This window comes from Podarcis pityusensis (genome assembly GCF_964106645.2).
Source record: "Podarcis pityusensis genome assembly, chromosome: 14".
In the NCBI taxonomy this organism is placed as follows: Eukaryota; Metazoa; Chordata; class Lepidosauria; order Squamata; family Lacertidae; genus Podarcis; species Podarcis pityusensis.
The window spans coordinates 11137368-11164565 of NC_138039.1; the positions used below are offsets into that span (position 1 = coordinate 11137368).

General features: G+C 41.2%; 1 protein-coding gene across 1 annotated transcript in view; it reads left to right on the top strand.

The window, feature by feature from the left end:
- LMTK2 (lemur tyrosine kinase 2) overlaps positions 1-26097 on the top strand; it is a 42595-nt gene extending 16498 nt beyond the window's left edge. The window contains exons 3-14 of the mRNA XM_080980934.1: positions 689-833; positions 2329-2402; positions 3536-3654; positions 4146-4233; positions 12367-12500; positions 13446-13530; positions 15164-15285; positions 16071-16220; positions 16594-19486; positions 21928-22063; positions 23225-23477; positions 24524-26097. Of these exons, the coding sequence (XP_080837060.1) occupies positions 689-833; positions 2329-2402; positions 3536-3654; positions 4146-4233; positions 12367-12500; positions 13446-13530; positions 15164-15285; positions 16071-16220; positions 16594-19486; positions 21928-22063; positions 23225-23477; positions 24524-24548 (4224 nt within the window). The 3' untranslated portion in view covers positions 24549-26097. The remainder of the gene's footprint in view (positions 1-688; positions 834-2328; positions 2403-3535; positions 3655-4145; positions 4234-12366; positions 12501-13445; positions 13531-15163; positions 15286-16070; positions 16221-16593; positions 19487-21927; positions 22064-23224; positions 23478-24523) is intronic.
- Positions 26098-27198: the final 1101 nt, after the last annotated feature.

A 27198-nucleotide genomic window follows, 5' to 3' on the forward strand; every position in this document is an offset into this window, starting at 1 on the left:
TGCAACTAACAGATCTTAACTTATGATTCAAAGAATTTTTGGCCGTTATCCCATGTACAGCTTAATGTGTAAACATGCCCTCCGTTCTGATAAACTTCAGTATAAATATATTTTTATGCTATGCTGAACTGTACTTTACATCTTTGTGACCTGATTACAACTTGATTTCTTTTTCCCAAAACTGCTTTAATGTTTCTCAGCTTCTTCACCTTTTTAATTAAAATATGTAAAGGCCATGACCTGTGAAACAACCACGAGAGTTAATTAGGGTTGCCATATTTCGAAAAGTAAATTTGTTGAGCTTTTTTTAGGAAGACCCCAAAATTGTTGTGCTGTTTTGAAGCTGTTTCCACTGCTTTTCCCATCGTTTTGCCATGCATCCGGGTATTCCCTGACAATTTGGCAAAATCCCCCCCCCAACACTCTTTATACACCCCAAAACCAGGACATGTCAGGAATTTTCCCGACGTATGGCAAGCCTAGAGTTAATGATCCTTTTCACAACAATGAGGGCTGTTACTTTGCTGCTGAAAATGTTGTTAGGGCAGGTAACTTAAGTGTGATAACTCAAGTATTGTTTCAACCAATATTATGGGTCACATCAGGGACATGGAATAAATACTGTGCTGGTTTAAGTTTCTGAATCAGGCAACTTCTCCTTGTTCTTCTGGCCTCGTTACTTCTGTAGGAATTTGAAGATAATTTTGATGATGAAATAGACTTTACACCACCTGCGGAAGACACCCCATCTGTCCAGTCCCCAGCCGAAGTGTTCACACTTACAGTTCCCACTGTTTCTTTACCAGCTCCATCACAGTTCCAGCTTCCTACAGGTAAGGCATTTCCCTACCCCATCCCCTCCACCCCAGGACTAGTTTCTGATCCTTGGTCAATGGCCAGTATTGATTCTCTGTCTTGTGACTGAAGCTTTGCTGTAGTATTGATAGCTGAGCCAAAGCAAAATGTACATATTTCAAAGGGGGGATGCTTCTATCCTCTGACAGCTTGTGAGCTAGCCACATGAGGCTGAGAGTGTGACTTGCTGGCTAAGGAAAGACTTGCACAGCTCACAGTTCACTCTCTTAACTATAATGCTCTATACATGATAGAGTGTAAGGATTCTATTTCTTCTGACATAACTGGGGTTTTTTTTATAGCATGGTATTGCCTATTATGTATTTTCCTGCTTTCCATGCCTTCTTTAGATGTTCCTCCCCTCTGCCTTTTCCCCTTTTATCAGTCACCCACAGAATGCTATTCCGGTAGGATGATCTTTCGTAATCTTACTTCTAAAAATATATTAAATGGGAACAGTGAAGACTTGATAAAAATAGCTTTCATTTTGCTACCATTTGGGAAATCTGAACATAAAAAATCTAAACTTTCTAAACGTGTATTTTACTTGGATGGTTTTGTGAGTGACTTTCTCTCAACACTGGGAGTAGGAAACAAGCAATAAGATTTTTTGTGGAGGCTTTGGGTAGGATTTGTATGCAGTTTATTTAATTATTTATTTATTTGGCTTAAAGCAGGGATGAGGAACCTCTGGCCTGCTTACCACTCTCGGCTTTCCAGGAGATCTAATTTGGCCTCCACAAACCATGCCCACCTGACCATCAGCTGACATCACTGGTGACATCAGTTGATGGACTGCAGGGCAGGGTTTAATCCTTTTTGGCCGTGCCACCTTATTCTCAATTGTTAGCATAAATGTAAATGTATGACTTGACAGAGCTACGGGGAATTTTTTTAAACTGCCTGGGACCTTGTGTTATGGTCTTGTGCACATTTGAGAATAACTTATTGAACACTATCAGATTTTTTAATAGGTAAACAGGCGTGGAGCTGGACTGTAATTCCCATGGTGTTGAATTAAGGTGAAACCAGCTTTTTTTGTGAGAAAGTGTGGGCATGGCCTGAGGTTGGTTTCTCCTGCATTGGGAATTTGTTTCTCCATCTCCTTTTGAGTGGGACATCCTGTAATACACAGGGAGGGGAGCACAAATATATGTAGATGTACATAGCTATCAACATAAGTAGTCTTTGTAAATCGACACTATGTGGCCCTAACCATAGAAAGGGAATGGGGAGCAGGGAGGTGGTCCGCAAGAACTTTGGCCACAACAAGTGTATTCTCTCTCCACATGTAAAATGCAAAGAGGAAGTTTGAAAACACCTGGGGTTTTAAATACGTTTTCGTATTACTGTAGCAAACTACTCTATTATGCTTTTTTTTTTTTTTTTTTTTTGGGTGGGGAGCACAAAAGTAGTCAATCAAAAACAAGATTGTGGCCACTTGTTGATGTATTGTCTTATTTTGTGTAACAGAAGGGTTGAAATCCCAAGTTGTCCGTCAAAATCTCAACTATATCCAAGAAATTGGAAATGGCTGGTTTGGAAAGGTAAGAAGTCTGTATTGATTGTTGTATTTCTCCAGTTAATTTTCTGATTCTATGATGAACAGCTCTTGAATAAATTGTGGAGTGCGAGCTTGCCAATGTGTCGGTAAGCAGCTTTAGGGGAGAACTTTCACTGTTGATATTTGAATTTCAAAATTCAGGTTTTGATGGAACCTGGTGCAACATTATTTCTCAAAACTCTTAACACGAAAGAATGTGTTTGCAGCAGCAATTAGCATATTATTACTGCTTCCCTTCAGCTCTTCACAATGTTTTGAGTGCTTAAACTGCAGAAACTTACAGTTTGAACTATAGGATGTCTACAGTCCTTGTATACTGAGAAAGCATCCCACCAAAAGGCAATACAGTTTACAAGAAGTGGGAGAGAGATTGCCTTTTCCCACCCCTTTTCTGGTTTTGGGAGAGTTCATGGGGTAGCCCTGAGATACACTACTATCCTGAATCTGACTTCTCTTTTCTCAAAGTCCAGTGTTTCATTCTGGAAACTTGACATTTTGCTGCCAGCTCAAAGAGTGTAAAGTTTGCCAACTTCTGTAGCAGGACAGATTAGATAACAAATTAAAGATGTTGGAGAACAATTAAAGGTGCACAACACCCATTCATGGTGGGACCCTTATGAGGCATAAGAACCCCTTTTCTTCTCCCCCTGCCCCAGTGTTGTGTATGAGCAACCCATGTACCAGACGGGTACAGAGAACTGGAAGTCTGTGTGCAGCTGTCTCCACTCTGCTTAGTCAGTGAAATGATAGTGATCTGGGACATCTAAGGAAATCTTTCCATAAGTGTCCACTCTGGTGACCATGCTGTGCATGCATGAAACCCCAGGTTCAGCTCTTGTGGTCTCCTGTTAAAGGAGCTATTGAAAAAAGAGTCGAGGCCTTAGAGACCCTGGAGAGAGCTGCTGCAAGTCAGAGTAGGTCACCCCAGGCTTGATGGATGCAGTGGTTTGACTTGAGACCTTACAGTGAAGGGTGGGGAAATAATAACAACAACAATGGTATAAGCAAGTTCCTGGCCTTCTCCGTCTTCTTCACATGCCTTGTAGTGACTTTTATTTTACTTGTGCACACAATGGCTTCCTCCGTGTTTTCAAATACCTTCTGCTTGTTTTTCAGGTTTTGCTTGGGGAAGTTTACACAGGCTCCAGTGTGGCCAGAGTTGTTGTGAAGGAGCTGAAAGCAAGTGCCAGTTCCAAGGAGCAAGAACGATTTTTGAGGCATGGAGAGCCGTACTTGTAAGTAGCATCTCAATAGAAGTGCAAAGTAGGAGGGCATGCTTAGCTTTTCGTGAAAATGCATCGTTACATATTTCTCACTATGGCCACCGATAGCCTTGTCCTCTGTGGTGCACATAATGTGCTCATTGTGGAGCACATGAAAAAGTGAGCTTGAAAGAATAAAGTTAGGCTACCCAGTGAGCTTTTATAGCTGAAGCAAAAGTCTGAACTCTGATCTTTTCAGTCCAGGTGCAGCATTCTGAATACTGTCACTCTGCCTCTTACCTCCTTCATGTATGCCTAGCTGCTGCATGGAAGGCTTGTGGTTCTGTCCCTTTCATTTACCAATAGCAGGGAGCGGGGGTGTCACTTTCAGAAATCATCTGCTCACTGAAGATGAAGTATGCTGCTGGGGTAGGCATTTCCGAGATCCCCTTGACTCATAAAGCTGGAAAGAAATGGAGTATGCCTGACCTGAAGAGCCTCTCTTTGTTTCTCTTTCCCTGCAGAATTCTTCAGCATCCAAATGTCCTCCAGTGTACCGGGCAGTGTGTGGAAGCCATTCCCTATCTCTTGGTATTTGAGTTTTGTGACTTGGTGAGTAAATGCCATTTTATTGTAATAGCACAGAGCTTGATGTTTACTTGATTATTTGATTACTTGATCATAGGAGTTGTACTCCCAAAACATCTGTAGTTTGCCTATGCCTGACATGGATGTTAGGAGTTGTAGTTTAGTGACATCTGGAGGGGCAAAGGTTACTCATACCTGCTCTAGGGCTTCAGAAAGCTTTTCCTTGTAGCTATATTTTTAAAAGATACTTTACTTCCAACTTTCATACCTTTTCATCTGCATTTATCTAAAGCATTTTTATCCCCCCGCGGGGCCAAAAAAAGGCTCCCAGAATGATTTACAAATCTCAGTAATAAGTTCTTGCCCTCAGGCTTGCAGACTAAGACTATGAAAAAGGTAAAGGGATTGGGGAAGAGGAGGGTGGGGGAACCAGGTTGGGGAAGGCTGACCTGGAGACTTGTCAGGGGGTTAATTTGAACCAGTGCAGTCTTCTTGGAATTTGTAAAAATAGGCCCTGTAGAAAAAAATCTGATATCTGGCCAACCATCCTAGCTCACACTAAATCAGGCACTGTTCAAGGGGAGGGGGAGGGGGAGGAGGAAGGAAGAAATTGTTCTAACACAGATTTCCCAATTCACTGTGTTGTTTTTACACATTTACACACAACAGCTTTTACAATCAGCATTTGGCAGTAAACAGTTGTTTGCATTTCCTGGCATGGCCACTTCTTGTATTCTAGGTTGGTTTTAATTTCATTTAGAATGCAGGCCTCACAGTCAGGTGTGTTGTGTGTTTATCTTACACGAGTTTATCTAAGTTAAAGTGTCTGTGGTTGTCTAGTGCGCCCAGAAAAAGTGTCCTTTCAGAATCTTAACGAATTAGGTGGATCGTGGGTCTGGCCTAGTTAATTTTTTTTGCAATAAGTTTCTTGTGTCCCTAGAGGTGTTCGGTGCTAATTAGTTTTTCATTTCATTTCTTGTTCTTTGGAGGTGGGGTGGGTGTAGGACATGACCTTTTTACTGTGAAAATCTTAAATTACTTGGCAGCTGTTCAATAACTTACTTGTACCTACATTGTGTCATGCTTCTTCTGATGTATTTAATCGGTCTCCAGGAAGCTCCTGCATGTTCAAGTTGTCATAGTTTATAGAATATAACTTGTTAATACTCCAGTTGCTTGAAGGCTTAGCACATCATGTCAGAAATTGTCGTGATTCTGTGGCATGTATAATCCAGGCGAGGATTTCGCTTGCCAGCATAGAATACATTTCTGTTGTAGCTGTGCAGTAAGCTTTTCGGGGAAGGAACTGGCCTTCATAAACTTCACTGCTAAATGATGGGCATACAAATTAAAATCCTGTTGCTACAGCCTGCTTCGATTAAACCAAACCTTGTCTTAGAAGTGGAATAATGTACGGCTTAGCGGCTGCAAAAACACATTGCTACTTGCAAGTATGTGAGATGTGCGTAACTTTTGTAAGTGAGGAGAGTGGGATGTGAAGCTGGTGTTAATTGCATGCTGTGCTACATAGCCCTGTTAACATAGGCAGTTATAGCCGCACTTACTTTGTGCAACTTTAATAAGTATCAGACAGTAAGTGCTTTCTCTGACCAACACAGATGGATGTTTTCCACACACACACACCTTTTTTGTTTTTGCTGCACAGTTGGCTCTTAACAGGCAGTGAAAATTGTGTCTGGTGGTGGTTATAAACCTCTGCAGCGTGGTGGTGGCTTTTTCCTCAGTGGTAAAAAAAAAAAAAAAAATCTACCTTGACAACCAATGCATATAGGTTCTTCATTGAGACTGATTTTCACTTGCTTTCATCATAATTCTCTGTACCTTCACCACTACCTACATGCTTGAATCCAAACAAGGACAATTGCATTGGGAAGATGCAGGTCTATACCTAAAAACCTGATTGTCTTAGAACCATAAGATTGTAGAGTTGGAAGTGCTCATCTAGTCCAAGCCCTGCTATGCAGGAATCTCAACTAAAGCATATTGCCCACCATTATTGCCTGAAATATAAAACAAAATAGAATTGATCCACTGTGCCTAAGTAGAACTGTGATGACATCTGACAGAATACTGTGTAAAGTGCTCATGAGCTCTCCTAGCCCTTCATAAGGTCTAGCTGCTGCTGTTTTCTTAAAACAAGCAATAGCTCCGTAGTTTCCTCTTGTCTCAAATGATTGTGTAGGAACTAGATGACATGTTTGTGGCAGTCCTCTTAATCTATAATTAACTAATGGTGTATCATTTCTGATCGTCCTGAGGTTGTACCAGGTTAAAAATAGGGTAGTAACCATCTTATTAACTGTAATATATTACCCAGCTGTATGTGGCCAATCTTCCGTCAGCGCACAGAATTATTTGTTGATAGCATGACGAATGAGGAGCAAAGAATCGTATTATGAAGTGGATGTAACATTATTATGGCAAGGCCGGCCGGCTGGCCTGTTAACTGGGTATGCTTCCATAGAAAGTAGCTCGTCAGGAACTTTTTGCTGCAGAATGATAAGAAGTTGGCAGTTCCGGGCATCAAGTGTGCACTCACTCTTCAGAGCATACAGTTTACCTTTAATCCTTCCTAGAACTGTGACTGCTTGATTCTAAATTTCTAGAAAAGAGAAGTACATAGACGGGGAAGCTTGTCTTCTGTTAAAAAACAAAAGTGATGTGGGGGGGAGAGGCTTAAAAACTGACAGTCATACTGGCTCACATCAATTACTGTTTTTAACCTAGATTATTTTCTCCAGAGCTAAAAGAAAGACCCTAGAGGTCTATTCTAGAGGTAGCCAACATGGTGCTTTCCTGATGTTGTTTGGCTTCAGCCCCAGGAAGCATGACCAATGGTCAGGAATGATGGGAAGTGTAGTCCTTCCCCTCCATACAGTATACTACTCCTAGATTATTTATCTACCCAACTTTCCATATGCAAGTGCCCCTCAGCCACTCCTTCAACCTCTGGTATTTTGCTGGTTTCTAGATTCTGTCCCTTGCGAGCTCTTCCTTCTGCTCTCCTTTTCTGGATTAGCCCCCATTCATTTGCTCCTTTGCAATATATGTGATATACACAACCTTGATGGCAGAAAGTGAGGAGGAATTAAAGAACCTTTTAATGAGGGTGAAAGAGGAGAGCGCAAAATATAGTATGAAGCTCAGCATCAAAAAACCTAAGATCATGGCCACTGGTCCCATCACCTCCTGGCAAATAGAAGGGGAAGAAATGGAGGCAGTGAGAGATTTTACTTTCTTGGGTTTCCATGATCACTGCAGATGGTGACTGCAGTCACGAAATTAAAAGACGCCTGCTTTTTGGGAGAAAAGCAATTACAAACCTAGACAGCATATCTGAGGTTGTTGATATTTCTTCCAGCAATCTTAATTCTGGTTTGGGATTCATCCATCCCAGCCTTTCACATGATGAATTCTGCATATAAGTTGAATAAGCAGGGAGACAATATACAGCCTTGTCGTACTCAATTCCCAATTTTGACAAACCTAGACAACATCTTAAAAAGCAGAGACATCACCTTACCGACAAAGGTCTGTATAGTTAAAGCTATGTTTTTCCCAGTAGTGATGTATGGAAGTGAGAGCTGGACCATAAAGAAGGCTGATCGCCGAAGAATTGATGCTTTTGAATTATGGTGCTGGAGGAGACTCTTGAGAGTCCCATGGACTGCAAGAAGATCAAACCTATCCATTCTGAAGGAAATCAGCCCTGAGTGCTCACTGGAAGGACAGATCCTGAAGCTGAGGCTCCAATACCTTGGCCACCTCATGAGAAGAGAAGACTCCCTGGAAAAGACCCTGATGTTGGGAAAGATGGAGGGCACAAAGAAAAGGGGATGACAGAGGACGAGATGGTTGGACAGTGTTCTCAAAGCTACTAACATGAGTTTGACCAAGCTGCGGGAGGCAGTAGAAGACAGGAGTGCCTAGCATGCTCTGGTCCATGGGGTCACAAAGAGTCGGACACGACTAAACGACTCAACAACAACATTTGCTCCTTTCCTTAAAGTTGCTTGATGTTGGCACTTCCCATGCCATAGTCATACACGTTCTCTACTCCCCCCCAAACACCCTGCTTCCCCTCCTCACACTTTCCAAATGTAGCCTTAGAACAGGGATATACTTCCTGGCTGTTATTCTCTGTTGCTATACATGGGGATTTGGTGTGTTCTCATGATTTTCCTTACAGCTGTGAAAACTGATGCTTAAAGAAGCTGCTAATCTTGGAACCTTTCATACAGCTTAGTTTTCCAGTTGACTCCCTCTGTCACTAAGTCACTCATATCTCCTTTAAGGACTGCCCAAGGAAGTTTACATATAAACTCTGCAAAGCTTTGAAAGAATAAGACACCTATTCTGCTCCCCACCCTCAAAAAAATTACCCCCAAATAGATCAGTTAGCTGCTGTAAAAATCACTCTCATCATGCGCATCAGTAGTAGCTTAATTCCAGCCAGTAATTCCAAAACCGAAAATGTTCCACCACTTTATTTTTCCATGGATTTTTTTTCTTTCCTAAGTTCATGAGCAGCGGTGAATAGATACCAATTCAACATACAATATTAGCACAGCTTGGCTGTTTTAAAGATATGTTTGCTAAATACAAGTAAAATAAGCATACTACATTAGATCACTCTCAAGGCTTCAGAACATGTTCTAATGCAAATTAACCCTAATGTGCATAGGAAAATGTTCCAGAAAAACCATCACCAGTGATCCCAGCTACCTTAGAGTCGTGAGAGATATGGAGAACTATAAGAGCAAATAAAAAAACCCTACTGGAGTTGGAACAAGGAGCATGCTACCTGCAAAATAAATGATTTAACAAACATTTTAAAACTTTTTAAAACTCTAAACAAAACATGTGAAGCAAATTTACAAACAGATAAAGAAATCATGTGTCTGAATAGATCCTCTGAACAGAAAAATTTTCAGCAGGCATCTAATAGAGTACAGTACAAAGCAAAAGCATACAATGATGGTGTACTAAGATTACAGTTATGCTTGCTGCTTAACATCAATAGGCAGGGAGTTCCAAAGTACAGGCATTGCTATAGCTTGAGCAGGTGCTTTAAATATCTCCCTCTAGTGGTTTTCTCTTTGTTGCAAGTTACTGGCAGGTAGTGGTCCATATGGGCAGGTAAGCCCTCCCCCTCTCCCCATTTGGGAAGTTTGCAATGATGTGGTGAAGGTTGCTGTGTGGCAAGCCATTACATGCAAACAACTGTGTATGCAGAGAAGGCAGCCACGAAGGAGGATTTAAGAGGCTTCCAGATAGCAGCTCTTTTTTGCTCTGGTTTTCCAGTTTGGTTTTAAAATTCAGTTGCTGCTTGATGAAGTGGGGAGGAGTCTCCATTGTTTTTGAATTTCGTCCTTTTGCTCCTGCATAACATTTGCATGTGGAAAAATGTTTCTTAAGAAGCAGTGTGTGTTAAGATGATCCATGTGTTATAGGAAGTATCCTCTTGGAAAAGACATTTCCTCTTCCCTTGAATTCAGGAAGAATGACTCTTCTGAGATAGCCCTTTCCAACTGCAGTTTGCATAACTTACTACTAGTATTAAATATATTTTCCAAAGCCTAATCTGCTAACATTTAATTGGGAGCGTCTTGCTAGGCAACGTGTATTTCAGTCAAACAGTTTGATTAAATAGTTAAACTAGAACAGTAAACTATGGATCATTAGAGGGAGTTGGCTTTTAACAGTTCATACGACAGGAACCAAGGTAAGAGCAAGTCAGTCGTGCTACACTAGTGCCTTTTTGAGATTCAGTTTCCAAACCAGGTATTGGAGAAACCTAATGTATTAATTCCAGAAAAATTACTGTAGCACATTTGAAAAATGTCATTACTGTGTGGGTAACGAATATGAGCAATGAATAGTTCTAACTTGGCACCATTCCTGAAGGAAGCCTTAAATTTTCTGGGATGCCAGTGGTAGAAACTGTATATCCTTTCCTTCCTCTGCCTTCCTCTCTCCTCTTCTGCTGAAGAGACACACAGTAGCAATTTGGAATTGTTTGCAGAAGCCCATGAGTTTCTACTAAACCAGGGGTGTCCAAACTTTTTTCAAAGAGGGCCAGATTTGATGAAGTGAAGATGTGTGAGGGATGACCAAAGTTGTTGAGGTTTTTTTAAGATTTTCCCCCAAATCTGTTGGGCTTTTTTTTTAGGGTTGATGTTGAAGTTGTTGGGGTTTTTTGCCCAGTAAATAAACTGCCACAGGGGCCGGATTAGATCCCCGGGCCAGACTTTGGACGTGCCTGTACTAAATTATTGCATAAAGAAGCTTAAAGTACTGTATACTGATTCCTGTTACATCTTTAGCATTTCCTTTCTGAAGTTCAAAAGGGATTAGGACCACTTCACGCATAATATAGTCTTAACTGTAAATGTAAAAAATGTGTGTAAAGGTGAATGGAGGGCTGATTGAATGGTTTGGGAGCGCTTGAAGTTAACTGGTGGAGGCCTAGATGAGAGAATGCTGGGAGCCCCAAGTTAAGATCAGGATATAAAGAAATTAGCTTACATTTTAAAAGTATGACTGCAACATAATTCACATTTGCAACCATATGCTTGTCAGGGAGTTGTGGTTGGCCATAGTTTCTTGTTGTACCTTCAGAGGCAAGCCTGGGTTTGGGATTTTGCTTTGAACGTGACAGCCCATAGTTGATTACTAATCTTGTTAGCCGTGAGTCTTCAGAAGCTATAAAAGGAAACTTACACTGTGTTATTCAAGTGCAGGTTCTTAAAACAAAAGAGTTGCAAATGTATGTTGCACACTAAATATGTTGTGCATTGCAAATTAACAGATGCATCTCCAGACTGTGCTAACCCATTATGCTCAGAACTCTTTTGGCCACTTGGCAGCCTGCTGTTGTGCAGAGGAAGTGTTTAAGCAGTTTCCCAGTCAAGCTTTGTTCGTGCCCTTCTTCATCTCTGCTTTTTACACTTGCATTCTGGAAGGTGTGGGTTAAAGTACATTTTTGTGTGAGCTATTTTAGTGCAAATGAATTTTGAGTAGAAGCCCGTCCAGGAGAAATGGCTTCCTTAAAAAACAAAATAACACCACCACCCCCACCCCCCGCAAAACATAGGGCAGTAGACTCATTTAACAACCTGCAATCATTTTTACTTGCAAATTGTAGGAGGTAATTCAGCAAATGGTGTCTTGCTGTAAAACAAACTTCTCTTATGCTGCTGTGACTTTTGCCTAATAGTTTGCTGCCATCTAGGGTTGGTGAAGCAGTTTTGCCTCTGCTTTGTGCACATGCTTCTGTAATGTGTTCATGGGTTGAGGCATTGCAGGTTAGAAGCCAGATAGAATTTAGATGCTGCCTCCAACCCAATGCTTTTCAGTTGCGCCCAGGCATTCAGCGGCCGGTTAACAAACATAGAATAGTTGAGTGGTGGGCATCCATTTATGAATGAGAGATGTACACTTTGAAATTTACCATGGAACTTCTGTTCCCTTCACCTGTCTGCAGTTTTCTTATACAGTCTACTGCTAAGTGTCGTGTCCTCTTGCTTCAATGAATAAATGTTGAAACTCAAGATTTGTAGTACTGTAGTATCATTCTCTCAGATCAGTTCGTGTGATCCTACTATAGTAGATGTGTTTTTCAGAATACTTGAGTGTGGTGTGAGTCTGCTTTAATCCAGCCCTTATGTGCAGGGCTGGTGCAGTGTAGTGGCTAATATGTATGAGAGAGACAGGTTCAGAAGCACAGCCACTTTGCACAGAGATCAGTGCTGCTATCCATCCTTCCATGCATTGTCATTCTTGCCTCTTATCCTCTTAGCCCCTTTCTTTTCCTGTCCCAAAGAAGACCTGTGGGTATAGCTTCCATTTTTCATTTCCCCATAACTTTATTCCAGACCAGTTATTATAAGTGCATAAATAAGTCCTGAATGGCTTTAAAACAGTCACGGTGTGTACCTCGGCTGCCTTTTTAAAGAAATGTTATAGAGACTTGAAATTTGACGACAGTGCTCTCTGAGTGCAAGCTTATTTATAACTAATATTTATAACCTTGTTGACTGGCAAGACCTAAACTGCGCTTAGCTGCTGCTTCATTAAATAACTGTTAAGTGCAACCAGCTTGAGAAGGCATTGATGACTGTTCTTGTTTTACAGGGTGACCTAAAAACGTACCTTTGCAATGAACAGGAGAACATTAAAGGAGATTCCCAAATAATGCTGCTACAGAGGATGGCGTGTGAAATTGCAGCTGGACTCTGCATAATGCATAAACATAATTTTGTCCATGGGTATGGCTTCCAAATGAATAATGCTTTTGCATTTACATTACATAAAAGACAAAGACAAATCCCTTAGTTCTGAAATACTAGATTTAGTAGGTTCTAAGGCATGCTGAATTTAGCAGCAACCTTCTTATTTGCATTTCCTGCTACCCCACGCCAGAGAATAGAAAGACGTTTGCAGTTCTGTTTCTTGTTTTGCTTTGATCCATGAGTTGGAAGATCACAAAGTTGACATCTCATCACATGAGTTGGAGGTTGTGGCTGCAGCATAGTCTTATAAATGCACACATTTCTTCAACTGAATCGCAACCCCTTTTTATTTTACAGTTTATGTATGAATAAAACGTTGACGTGAATGGGGCCGGTAACTGAACTGCCATTTATCCACTGAAACTCAACCCTAATGAAATTGCTTGTAGTCTGTCTATGCAGTGGTTGTCTGAGGTTGCCCTGGATGACTTGCACAACAGTATTCGAAAAGCAAAAGTACATACTACATTATTTTTGCTTGTTAAGAAGCGTGTTTAGCTGGCCACTTCTATTTTCTATTTTGAAGAAAAAACAGCTGCAGGACCCTGATCTAGACCCCTTCCCCTGTTTCCTGCCAAATATATCCCTCTTCCCCCCACCCTCCAGCTGCTGTTTGTTCACAAAGATGTCATTTGCAGCAGACTGGCCTAAGATCACCAAGCGAATGTTGCAGCTTCACTCATGCTTTCTAGCCAAAGTCCAATATTTGATCCATTTCACCATTCTGGTTCTCCAGGGCTCAGATAAGCACATGCGTATGTTCCATGATGATTTTTGAATGGCTGGTGCTATATTTAAAGCTGTAATCTAATACTGTGCTGTGTCAGATGAGCTTGGCTACATTATTGATTTTTTTTTTTAATCATAGGAGCTATTGTGAACTTTTGTTCTCACTGCAGCATTTTTGATATTTTTTTCCAGTGACCTAGCCTTACGCAACTGCTTCCTTACATCCGATCTAAACGTAAAAGTGGGAGATTATGGAATAGGATTCAGTAGGTATAAGGTAAGTTGACACATTTACAGAATGGCAGTGGCTAAAGTTACAAATTACTGTTTTATGTGGGCTTGCTGAACTGTGAGCAGTTCTGTAGCTTGATAATGGTGCACATTGTAATCTCCATTTTTATACTGCTCTTTGATGCATCTGTGCATGTTGGACTTGCTGATCTTCTCCATCTACTCTTTGTTCTAGTGCAGTAATTTGCATATGTCAGTGGGATTGTGCCATTTAAGAGGTACTATATACTGCTGATATTAAGGCCTGTGCAATCTTGTGCTAGTAACTGAATCCAGTAGGATTAGGAACACTCTTAAAAAAATTAAAAGCAGCCTCTGGTGTTGTTCTGAGGCATAGAGAGGGCATGCTTAATCCTTCCCCTGGATGTTTTTTCTGCATCCTCCCTCCCGTCATTCCTCCAGTAAAAATGGCAAACCACTATTAGCTGCTTCTCATTTAAACAGAAAACTTGTTGGAGCTTCATTTCACCTTTGCTTGCACCATGTAGTGCATTTAATGAGCATCAAATGTACCTGAATTTATATCCATACGATGATAGTCAACACTGGTTATTTAAACTTGCTTGGATGAAATATATGGCATTAGAGTGAATAAATATTTTCTCTGCATGTCACACAGCTAAATTTCTCATTTTTGGTAAACAATTTAAATTTGTTTTTGCATTATAAAACCTGAGTGCCATGGAGCAATAAAATAAAATACTAGGTTCCACCTAAATGCTTTAATTTTGTGGTCTAGCTACCAGTCTGTTTCTTGAGCAGTCTACTTTAATGTGGACCTACATAAACCCATAGGAAACACTGCCTGGACATTCTGATTGATTGCCCCAATCTTTTTCTTTCTGTCTCCATTCTACTGATTCTGCTGTCACCAGATGGCACTGAAGATGGTCCATGCACCCAACTACCATAGTAATGCTCTGTAGCTACAGGATAATGTTGTACATGCTGAACATGTAGCTTTTGCTTTCCCCCTTCCACCATATAGCTTCCACAGTGCTTCTCTGCTAAGAGACAGTAGTAGGGAGGCTGTGCAACTAGCTCAGTTCCTACGGCAGTAGTGCTGAAGTATAGAGGCAATTATTACTTGCCAGAGATGTCTAGGTGAGCACTGAATTGCAGGTTTCCAATGCAGAAAGGCTGGCCAAAAGCTACAGAAGCCAAAAAGAGGAAGCAAAGCCTCAGTTATACAGACTAAGTTAATCATTACTTATTGATTTTTCAGTTGAACTAAATCAATAGGAAATTCAGCCATAGAATTAAATGTTGGATTTTGCCCAATACATTTCAGAGTATTTCCACCTTCTGGGGCAAAGAGATTTCTGATCATTTTTTGGTAGTGATTTATTTATGTCATTTGCTTCTGAAAGACTCTACTCCAAAACACGTTGGGCACATTGCAATCCCCAATATTCCCTCCAACTTTAGCTTCATTTTGAACCTTCATTGCGTGTTTTTTTTTGCTTTGGTTCCCTCGTGCTGACCCTTCTTTTTTGCAAAGGCAATTCAAGGGTTCTCTAATTCCAAGGAATCTGAGGCATGAGAGAACAAACAGCATTTGACAATGTGTGTTTTTTGTTTGCCCTTTGAATTTTTTGTCTCTTTCCTTGATATAATAGGAAGATTATATTGAAACAGATGAAAAGAAGCTTGTGCCTCTTCGATGGACTGCACCAGAGCTGGTGACTAGCTTTCAGGACAGACTGTTAACAGCTGAGCAAACAAAGTACAGTAACATCTGGTATGAAAACAATAGTCTAAGGCTTTGCTTAATTGAAAGTGTTTGGCCTGGTTCAGAGGGAGATCTTGGCCAGGGTTGGGACATTTGTGGCTCTCTAGATGTTGGACTACAGCTCCTGTCATTCTTTGGCTGTGCTGGTTGGGGCTGATAGGAGCTGGAGTCCAGCTTTGGCACTACCTTTCCTCTGTGTGAGAGGGGAAAGGGAAGAGAGCTTCTGCTTTCACTTAAAGCAAACTGCAGTTTGCTGCTTTATACAAACTCAAAGAACTCTGGTTTGTTTAAAATACCATATGTTAAAAATAAACCAGAGTTTCAAACCATGGTTTGAAACTCTGGTTTCTTGTAACTGATTGTATCCAGAACAAACCACAATCCTTTGAATTCATACGTAATGGCAAACTGCTGCCTCTTTCTAAAGGGAAAATGGAAGTTTTCTGTCCTTGCACACAGAGGAGGTAGAGAAAAAATTGGCAAGGCAGAGATTGTTGAGATTGTTTCAGCCATTCCTCTGACTGACACGAGTGTGTTAGAACTGTCCGGCAGTTCCTTTGAAAACAAGTCTGCAGAGTGGATTGCTAGCATGCATATATAATATATATCTCCAAAGGCCCCATTTTAATTTTACTGAAAATGTAACAGGGTTGGGATTTACTATTGAGTAGTAGAACTGAAATAGGTTTTTGCACATCAAAATCCCTTTTGACATAGCTTATGGACTGAGTACCATGATGGGATAATTGTGTTGTGTTCTGGCATCTTGTTATTGAAGACTTTTATTTTTGCAGGTCACTAGGTGTAACACTATGGGAGCTTTTCAGCGGTGCTGTGAAGCCTTACTCACATTTATCTGATGATGAAGTCCTGGTGCAGGTCATAAAAGAGAAGCAGACGAAGCTTTCAGAACCTCGTCTTGAGCAGCCATATTCTGATAGATGGTAAAACTTGAGTATCTGAAGTCTATATCCAGTTATATTCCATTAATTTCATCAGTCTTTAAAATAGCTATTTAAGACTAATAGGAAAGGGCAGAGGTGGGCAGGTTGTGGCTCCCTGTGACCATCTAGTGGTATTGTGACTGAGCAGATATTGAATATTGGGAGGTCTGTTTTGTAATGCCAAAAATAAGTCACAGTAGTAAAAAGTTTGCAAGCACTTAATAAGTAGAAGTAAAACAATTGGCATGTTTCTCAAACTTAAGAAGACTTATTGCCTATTGAAAGGAATTGTTGTCCTGATACATCATTGACTTTTCCTAATGGCCATTATTACCTACATTATTGAAAATGGAATGTGTTGTTCTTTTCATAGGTATGAAGTTTTACAGTTCTGTTGGCTGTCTCCAGACAAGAGAGCAACAGCAGACGAAGTGCATAAGCTTCTAACGTATCTCCGTATGCAAAGTCAAAGGGATTCGGTGATTGATCCTGAACAGTGGAATGATCTCAAGCCTGATACTTCAAACAGAGAGTCCTCTGGTAACTCTGCCTTTCCAATCCTGGATCATTTCACAGGCAACAGGTTTGGCCGTGAGATGGAAGAAGTTCTCACGATAACTGAAACAAGTCGAGGGCTCAACTTTGAATGCATCTGGGAAGCAGCCAAACAAGACCACTTTGAATGCAGCCAGGCAAATCCTGATGAGGGAATGACTTACACCAATATCTTCTTCCCAGTGGAGGTTTTTGAGAACACACTTACGGAGCAAGGACCTGGGAATCAAGTTGAAAGTGGGCAGGATGTGCTTCGTGTCCCTGGGGAACTTCCCGTGTTTAATGCCCAAAACCCTTCTGTTGGAAATGATTATTACATCCAGTTAGAAGAGAAGAGCAGAGACAATAGTGTAAACTTTGATAACCAGGATTCTATATTGATGACTGACATGGACAGTCATGCAGTTGTAAAGGACAAAAACTCTCACTTCATAGTTCTTGGGGACTTTGCTGCTGAATCCACTACAGATGGGGACTCTCTCCATCACAATACATATCCCAAGGGACAGGATTTCCATGTTCATTGTCCTGAAAGTCCTTTCCAAGATATATTTAGTGATATCGACAGAATGGAACAATTTACAGATATGAGAAATAGGTTTGAGTTGGCTGATCTAAATGATATTCATGTCGAGCTTGAAGCAGTTTCATATTCAGGTCTTGAGGAGTCTGTAGTTGATCAGCTCCAGAAGAGAAGTCCCAGACATGCTTCTGAAAGTGAAGCTGTTTGCTTGCAGGAGGATATCATAATGCAGTCCGATCCTAGCTTACTGACTTCAGAAGAGCTGTCGGATAACTTTCTTTTCCTTCAAGAGAATAATTTATTAAAGGGGGCACTGAGTAACAGAACTGGTGGTGGTGACTTAAAAAGAGCATCTGACAACACAAAAATGCTAGATCCACCAAATACAAACTCTCTGGGGGTTGAACTTAAAATGGATGGGAATTCTCCAGTCCATGAAGACGAACATTTTGTGCAAATGAGCACAAATAAAAACAAAAGTATTCCGCCCCAGCCCCTTATGCAAGGTCAAATGTCTCCTAGGTCACCTGCGATGGATAAGGAGCAGGTATCCCCCTTATCAGGAACTGAAAAACCCTCTCCTAACATAGAAGTTAATGATAACTCTGCCTGCAGTATTGATTACTCTTACCTTGACATGGATCAAGTCTCTGAAGCTGGCTTTAATGAAACGTTATCCATGAATGCCAAAAACCAAACTAATGGGAGTAGCCCCTGTCATAGCATTGCACTTCATGCTCAAGAGGAAGAAAGACAGCAGAATAAGCAGGAACTTAAATGCAATAGTAGTTCTTGGGGGGAGCTGATTGAGGATCTGAAGAATAAGCCATCTGGATTAGAGCAAGGTGATGAGTATATTCTGGAGCCAACTGACGAAGCTTTAACCAAGGTTCAGAAATGTAACAAGGAGACCCCGATCAAAGACATTGCTCTTTCCTCTGTCCTTCCTTCAGACCGTACAAGTCATGACAGTCTACTGGAGGACAGTTTATCAGCTCCCACACAGAGCATGGAGCAGTCTATTGATACACCAGACTCATTGGATTCATTAGATGTTATTGAGGTCTTAGAGTCTTTAGTGGGTCAGAGCCCACAGAAACCTTTGCCACCTGATAAACCTGCTGACAGTGGCTATGAAACTGAAAACCTGGAGTCTCCTGAATGGACTTCACACCTTGTTGGCAGCAACTCCAATGAAGACATGGCTTTGTCCAGTGCTGCTGGTGATGGTCTTTTGCATGATAAGCCTATGGTCATTCTGTCGTCAGATGTCAGTACAGACTTAGACACAGCAAATACCATGGATACATTTGAAGGCATCTCTAAGGCTTCTTTTGGTGGCATCCAGAATTCGTACAGAGATTCCGCCTATTTTTCTGATAACGATTCTGAACTAGATAAGAAATCTGAGGTTACAAATACATTGGCAGACGCTCAAGTACGAACAGAGGGTGGTATGTGCAGTGACTACTTTGAAATAGAAGAGCATAAAAATGCAGAAAATCGGTCAAGTGATGATCAAGTAGCCAGTGACCAGTTCACAAAGAACTCACGCTTGCAGCTAGAGTTGGAGGAGAAGCTGGAGACCACTGAAACAAAGCAAGAGTATCTTCATAAAGGTGACAATACAGCTTCGTTGCTACCTGTGATAGAACTAGAGCCTACTGATGAAGATGACATTGAGATCATATATGAGGATTCCCCCAGAAGTGTCTCTTGCACAGGCACTAACACAGCAGACTTCCTTCCTGAGAGAGATCTAAAGCTCACCCCTAACTTGTATGGCCCTGCTGAAGTGTTGGAAAAATCCTTAGTGTGCCACTTTGAAGGTCATAATAAGCTGAAAGAGCCAGACATCGAAGGAAAATACCTTGGTAAACTTGATGTTTCTGGGATGCTTGATCTATCAGTGGATGGGGATGATGCTGATGAAGAAGATGAGAACAGTGATGATTCTGAGGATGATATGAGAACTTTCCACTTGCATGGACTTAGCTCTGACAGCGATGAGGAAATTGTCCATCAAGTACCGGTGATCCTTACTGATAGGGATGATGGCAAACATCTAAGGAGCTTGTTAAAACATCCGAAGCCACCAGGGCAGAACAACCCTTCTGAAAACTTTATGAAGAATGAGAGGAAAGCCGTAACGTTCTTTGATGATGTCACAGTCTATCTTTTCGATCAGGTATCTGATGCTTTTCTCATTATTTGTTCTCTAAAATGTAAGTGCCTGCTGGTGGTGGAAAGGTCACAATCAATTTGGAAACCTTGGGCTCACTGTGGCAAATGGAAGTTTGTGCAAGGATGATAATAATAATAATAATAATAATAAATTTTATTTATATCCCGCCCTCCCCAGCCGAAGCCGGGCTCAGGGCGGCTAACAACAATCAAACAGTCAAATAATCCAACATTCTAAAAACATTTCATTATAAAAATTAATTAAAATCAAATTAATGGCAACCGTTGAGCAAAATTCTGTGCAGGTTGCCAGAGGAGGGAGTCAGGCTGGGCCCTGACCAAAGGCCTGGTGGAACAACTCTGTCTTGCAGGCCTTGCGGAAAGATGTCAGGTCCCGGCAGGGCCCTAGTCTCTTGTGACAGAGCGTTCCACCAGATTGGAGCCGCAGCTGAGAAAGCCCTGGTTCTAGTTGAGGAGGGGAGGAGAAGACAGAATAGCCACATAATCTCAGAGGCCAGAGTTTTCATAATCTTTCTTATGCAAATATTTTGTTGCAGAAAAAAAACATAGAATCTAAATATTGTGTGTTTGCGGGAGTTCACGATAGAGATTAAGAGAATCTCAGGTCGGGGAGAGTGCTGTTAAGCTCAGTTTCCCATGGACTTTTGGTTGGCCACTGTGAGAACAGGATGCAGGGCTAGATGGGCCACTGGCCTGATCCTGCAGACTCTTCTTGTGTTTTCAAAAGCTGTGCAAGTAATGGATATGCACACTGATCACAGTAAGCCATAAAAAGATGTGCTCAATTTGATTGTGCCCACTCTGCTGTCTCTGGCTTAGCACGATGTCCAAAGTACAGATTGCGGTTCTGCTCTGATGACTTCCTTTTGGATTGAAACAAACCTTCGTTTGGGTGTAATGCTAAAGCCAGAGATCGTGATTTGTTTCCTCTTCATACAGTTTGGTGCTTTCACAATAAATCATTGCCACAACACGTAAGCTGTGTTAAATCATAAAAGAAAGTGAAAAGCCTGAATTCCTGTTGTCCCACATGATTTTTAAGGGTTTGAACTAAGATGGACGAGTGGAGTTGATCGTTCATTCTAAAATAAGAGCATCATAGAACAAGTTTATCAGCTCCTCGATCTATCCTGTTTAGTCCATACCTCGTTTGTACAGAGGTAGGTAAATACAATTAAATATAACTAAAATATTCAGATTACCTGTAATTTTCCTAGTCAGTGTCCCACTAAGAAGTGGCGTTCTATAAAGAAATATATCATCCTGAGCCATGCTGCATTAACTGCATCAAACTCGCCTCCTAATTGCACTAAATGGCAATGATTTAAGCAAAGAAGCACATGGGGATTGAAACAGTTGGTGGTTACTGTAACCTACAGTTGTGATTGTGAAGAACACTGGGGTTGCCTGTAGTTCTTTGAGTTAGAACGGTTGTGTGTGTATACTCCCTCTCCCTCTCTCTGAAAATAGTTGACCTACTTTACAGAAGTCCAAGGTTGTGTATCTAGTTCCTACTTCTGTAATAAGATAGGCCACAAGGTGCCTTTTATACCTTGTGGGAAAGCAAACTAGCACAGCAAATTGAGGCCTTTAATTATATAAAAAAGCAACAAAACATAAAAAAACCAAACCTCTAGAAATGAACGATGATTAGGTTTGCTGAATGGTGCAGAGTTTCTTAACTTTTGAGTGCTGTCCAAAATAATTGAGTTATGTTTTACCAAGATCTTTTGGTCTGTTGATCCACACAAAAGGTTTTATACGGTAGGAATCTTTTTGGTACTTGGGGGTGCTGTATTGTGGGAGCTGTGGTTCTTTCTGGAAGTCCGGTCACAGAAGATGTTGCTGCTGTTGGTAACCCTCCCCGTGTATGGTGATTCCCCATACCAAAAGTTTCCTCATCAGGCAATTAGGTTTGAAGATGCCTTTATTTTGAGCTGAAGGTGAGTGTATGGGATCCCCCTGCTGACTTTCAGCCCTGGCTGCACCTATTTTTGCGTTAGCCCTGCCCACTTCAGGCTTGCAGCCCCTGGAAATAAGAGGTACGGTAAATGCCATGCAGTAACAACGGTAAACAGTTGTAAAATGAAATGCATGATGATGCAGTTGCTAGCTAGATAGCTCAGTTGGTTAGAGCGTGGTGCTGATAATGCCAGGGTTGCAGGTTCGATCCTCATATGGGACAGCTGCATATTCCTGCATTGCAGGGGTTGGACTAGATGATCCTTAGGGTCCCTTACAATTCTATGATTCTGTGAACTCGGTGGGTAGTACATCAACATCCCCACCCCTATCCCCCCAAACCAAGAAAATCTGGGCTGCTTTGAAATACCACACTGTAGATCTTCAATATGGTTTCAACTGGTGAAGCATCACATGCATACAGTAATGGAAGTAATAGTATTTCTTTGGATTATTTTTTAGGAAACACCAACCAAAGAGCTCGGAAATCGTGCTACAGAATCAAACCACTCGGATTCTGATAACACTCCTGTTCCTGCTTCAGGCCCTGGTTACTTGAATAAATTTACAAATTCAGAAAGTTCTACAGATGAAGAAGGTACTTAATATTTGGCTTGCAAGTTTTACCAAGATCTTTTGGTCTGTTGATCCACACAAAAGGTTTTATTATTTATTATTGGTAAAAGCAAGAATATAAAGTATTCCTTTATAAAATTAAGATGCAGAGTTCCCAAGCGAAACAAATACGTTTTCTTCCACTCGTTTCTTTGCTTGAATGCTTGTTCTAACTGACCATGTTCATCGGTGATGTACATAACTTTGAATTTTGTATTACGACCAATGATTAATCTAAAACCAAGCTTGCTTCAGTTTAATCCAATTGCAGTTTCCCAATAAAGATGTTGGTGTTACAGTGATCTTAAAAGGAGGACCATGGCTTAGTAGCAGAGCTTTGCATGCAAAAGGTTTCTGGTTCAACTAACGACATCTCTAGATTGGATAGGGATAGTAATCTTGTCTGGAAGCCTAGAGAGTTGATGCCCGACAGTTCTGTGCCAGATATGCCAATGGGGTATCTCATTATGAGGCAGCTTCCTCTGTATAGATAGGATAACCACCCTTACTTTGTTTTAACTGTGGTTTCCTTTCACTTGTGAAGCTTCTGTTGATGCGTTTAGAATTTGCTTGGTCACCCACTCTATTGACTATATGAACATAAAGGACAAAGCTCCGAAATAACTTTTAAATGTTGATCACATGCTGAACAGAAATTCCACTTTTCAGTGTAAATATTCAGATTTAAGTTTAAATTTAAGGAAGTGTGGTGGTCTGCAAGGAGAAACCCAATCAGAAGAGTTTGTTCCTTGTATACCATCCATCCCTAACAAAGAGAATATATAAGGGAATCTGGTGACATAGTCTGTGCTTCACTTTGCAAAAATCAGTGTCATGCATCACTTTATTATTTTTTTTGGGGCCCCTATTTTGCCCATGTGTCTACCTAAGGATTCAAAAATCTGGGTTTTGTGCTCTTAGAAGTAGGAAAATATAGCATGTGTGTGCTCCATTATCATATGTCCAATTTTGCATACAGTTCATCTGCTTCAGTTGATGCATTTAAAGATTTCTGATACTGGCTATAAGCCTAATCCACAGAGAATGTTCTCTGAACTAATTGCAAGTTCCATTCCCTGGAGATTTCGGCATTTTCTCCAGATTTTTATTTTATTTTAATGTGTGTGTGTGTGATTTGTTCCAGGTGGGGGTTTTGAATGGGACGACGACTTCTCTTCTCCAGAGCCCTCGTTCATAGCAAAGGCAGCAAACAGCCTCATTAGTTCCAAGCCTTCTCTTCAGACCTCAAAGTACTTCTCTCCACCACCACTGCCTCGGAGCTCTGAACAAAACTGGTCAAATCCTTTACCTTACTCCAGGTTCTCTATCTCTCCAGCAAACATTGCAAGCTTCTCGCTCACTCACCTTACCGATTCTGATATTGAACAGGGAGGCAAGTATTTTCCTTCCAGCACTCGTTTGTTACATCAGTATGGTTTTCGAGCAATGCCTGCTCAAGCGATTATTAAAAGATGATAAAATCTTGAGTAAGGAAAGTAGATCTACCTTCTGCCCATCCTTTTCCTAAATAGCTGCTGCCTGTTGTTGTTCATGGCTCTCCTTTGTAATCCCTGTGTATTTGCCTTTCCTGATTTATACCTACTACTTCCTTTTCTTTGGCGTCATATTGTAGCTTGCCTGTAGAAGTGGCTTCACTGTGTGGCAAGATGGGTGGATTTTAGGTGGCAGAACAGAGAGTAAAATCTCAGGTAGCTATGTCTGGCCTATGCAGCCCAGCCATGTGGTTCTTTTGCCCAGTCTTCACTGGAAACGAATAGGAGTGGTGCAAGCCCTGAACTGACTCTGTTTTGCCCAAAAGAATTCCCAAGTCCTTTGGAATTTAAAGCACACCAAATAAGCAAGTTCACGACTGGCTAGATTATTATTATTTTTAATCATAAAACTAGGATATTTTTGAGCACCTAAATGCCCCTGGTGCTTGTGGGTCCTTGGTGTTTGGTATACGAACTTATATTAGGTTCAGCAGAGTGCTGATTAGATAGGAGTATTTGCTTGTTTATCATTAAGGCCAGTGTTTAAATAGTGCAGTTAGCTCTATTATGTCCTGACATTGAACTGTGCGATTTAGACAGTTGTGCCTGACAGACTTCCAGCTGTGTCCCTGGGGTTGATTTCATAACAGGAGATGGATAATTCAGGTGCTTTTTAAACATCAGAACCTCACTTTTGGAGGAGGGGGAAACGGCCCAAACTGCTGGGGCACTATTATGGTACAATCTGTATTTGATTTGCACAAAAATGCACCCGTGTTCTTTTAAATACTTTCACACCCGCCTGCTGCAATTTCAGCAGAGCTTGTCCAGGAAAAGGTCCCTGGGAAACAGGCCTTGAGATGAATCCACAGTCTGAAGGAACTCATTCTGGAGGCAGAATATCCAAAGCCTCACCCTCTAATAATAGCCTTGTGTCTCTTAACAGGGAGCAGTGAAGATGGAGAAAAAGACTGAAGCTTCTTCCCTCGGTGAATGGTCATCGTTTTGTGGGGGGGTCACTTCTGCTTTTTGCCTAACAGCCAATATTTTCATTTTCAAAAACAACGACTACCCTCTTGCATCTGAAAACAAAGCAGACCTGCTGAAATCCAATAATCAAGATGTTTGCACACTCTGAAGGCAATGTTAGATCAAGACTGAACTTGAAGGTGGATGTTACTTTTTGTAGTGTACTGTGGGTTTTTTTTGAAAACTGGTGCATTTTGCATTTCCTTTAAAAATATATATCATGTGCTAGCTTTCCCCTTCTCCCCCCTCTCCTACCCCCAAAGTACTTGAAGTATCCTGCAGACAATTTGTAACAAATATGTACAAGTTATGCTCTGGTTTATATATAGGATTGTACCATACCCTTTTGTATTCTCAGTGTATTATCTCTATGAACATGTAAAATTGTACATAGCTGAGCAGAAGGTGGCTATGTCACTTGAAGCTGCCTGACTTGAGAGCTGTTGTGTAGAAAGCCATATTTCAAAGACTTCACACCTTGCTTAGCTGCAGATGCACTAGTAACTGCCCTTCCCAGGTCCTCCTGCATTGTACAAAGCCATTCTTCTTTGCTTCTTGATTGATGGAAGTTGTTGGGGTCCTTTACCTGCCTAACTGGTTTGCTTTGTGCTCCTGTGCCCCTTTTTTGCACAGCGTACTTGTTGGGGTGTACAGAGCTTGAGTCTTCCTGTTTTTATAATTTCTGGAGCTTTGTATGCTATCCACTTTTCTAAAGGGGCAATTCACTTTCTTATATTCCCATCTGCAGTACAGTGGTCGACGAATTGACTTTTTAGTTATAGTTGGCTAAAAAAAAAATTGTGGTGTTGTAACGTTCTTCTGTTTGCTTCCCTCTGCACCCAAGACGTCTGGAAGACTCAATGTCCGTGTGTGTGTGTGTGTGTGTGTGTGTGTGTGTCCTTAAATGATGGTCTTGGTTACTGGGTAACTTCTTGAATCGCTCATCTCATCTTCAGGGAAGTGTTAACATTTCTGCAGATGCAATGTAAAAGGGGATGACTCATGCAGTTGCTCTTTCTCTTTGTGTTTGAAGTTGAGATTCTCTAAAGAAGCAGCTTTAGCAGAGCAGGCGTCACCTGTGGATATTTGAGAACCAATCTTCAATAGGGATTTGGGCCTTCTGTGCCAGCTGTAGTTGGCACATACTGCAGGTTTCCATGCAAAACTGGTAGTTCTAATACCTTAAGGATGGCTAATAGAAACTTAAGGGCTAATTGGCAGTGTGTTGTTAGACCCAGATCTTCCAGAGCTTTTAAATCCCTTGCCGGAGCCCTGTTCTGCTGATGGAAAGCTACTCTGGCATTCATAAAATAGGAAGGGGTTTAGTGTATAGCTCTCCTAAATGTGGTGAACTCAGAATATAAGCTGCAGGGTCGTCGTCCCCCGTCCCCCCAGTCTCACTCTTAAAATGAGCACTTGAGCTGTAAAATGTGTTTTGCAGCCTCAGCTTTGGCAGTGGAAGACATGTGTAAAAAAATGTTTTCTTTTGTTTTTTTTTAAAAATTAAGCTATCCAGCTGACCTGCACAGGTTTCTTTCTGCTTCAGGTCTGAGGACATCTGTAAATGGCATGAAAATTGGTAGCTTTTAAACCTTCTCATCAAAGAATGTATGAAAGTATTGAGGGCTTTCCTTTGCCGTTCTCCTTCAGCCAGGCTGGTTCTCATGAGCCCTGTGGAGGGCAGAAATTGAAGTGCATTAAAATTGTGAGTTATGGACTCCCCCATTACACAAGGAACTCATGTCTAAAGAAAAATTAATAGAACAGCTTGAGACATGTATTGCTTCAAGCATTTGCCCGCAACATGATCTCATGTGCCAACTTTTCTCTAAAGCTTGGAGAAATGTCTGCTTGGAGTATCCCGCAATGTTTGTTCTTGGAAGAGCAAATTTTAATGTGCACTGAATTAATTTTCAAAATACACATTACAACCTTGGGTCTATTTGGAATGGTTGTTCCTCTCTTGGACAGGCCTGAGTCAAGTAGGGAGATTTTTAAAGTCGGATTAGATTGTTTTCCCCCCTCTTTCTGCTTTTTCTTAATGCAATAAAATTAAAAGCAAGGAAACACAAAAGTGAACCTGCCCTACTGAGTTTTCAACAACATATGGAATTGTGCAGCAGAAAGTATAGGCCCCCTAACTTTGTAGTTTATGACTTCAGACTTAGTTTATGGCAAGGAGATAAGCTGTGGCTCTCTAGATGCTGTTGGACTCCAACTCCCATCAGCCCCAGCCAGCATAGCCAGTGGTTAGGGATGATGGGAGTCGTAGCCCTACAGCCTCAGGAGAAGAACAGCTTAGCCACCCCTGGTTTATGGAATAAAGGGGTGCATTGGTAGTATTCTTTGCTTTTAACCAATAATATTTTTTTAAGTGTGAAAATTATGAATACCCTAATCTCACTTGTGTGCATTCCTCATGACTGTGTTTTTTCTGGGTGCCTGAGGCATCTTCCTGCCCCCTTTTGCCAAAGAATCGGCACTCCAGAGTCTCATGCTGCAGATAGAAATTGGCTTGCTTAGTCCTGGATTGGAATTCACACTGGGAAGTCACACAGTTTGGAAATGCAGCCAACCACAAGCCTAACATCGGGTG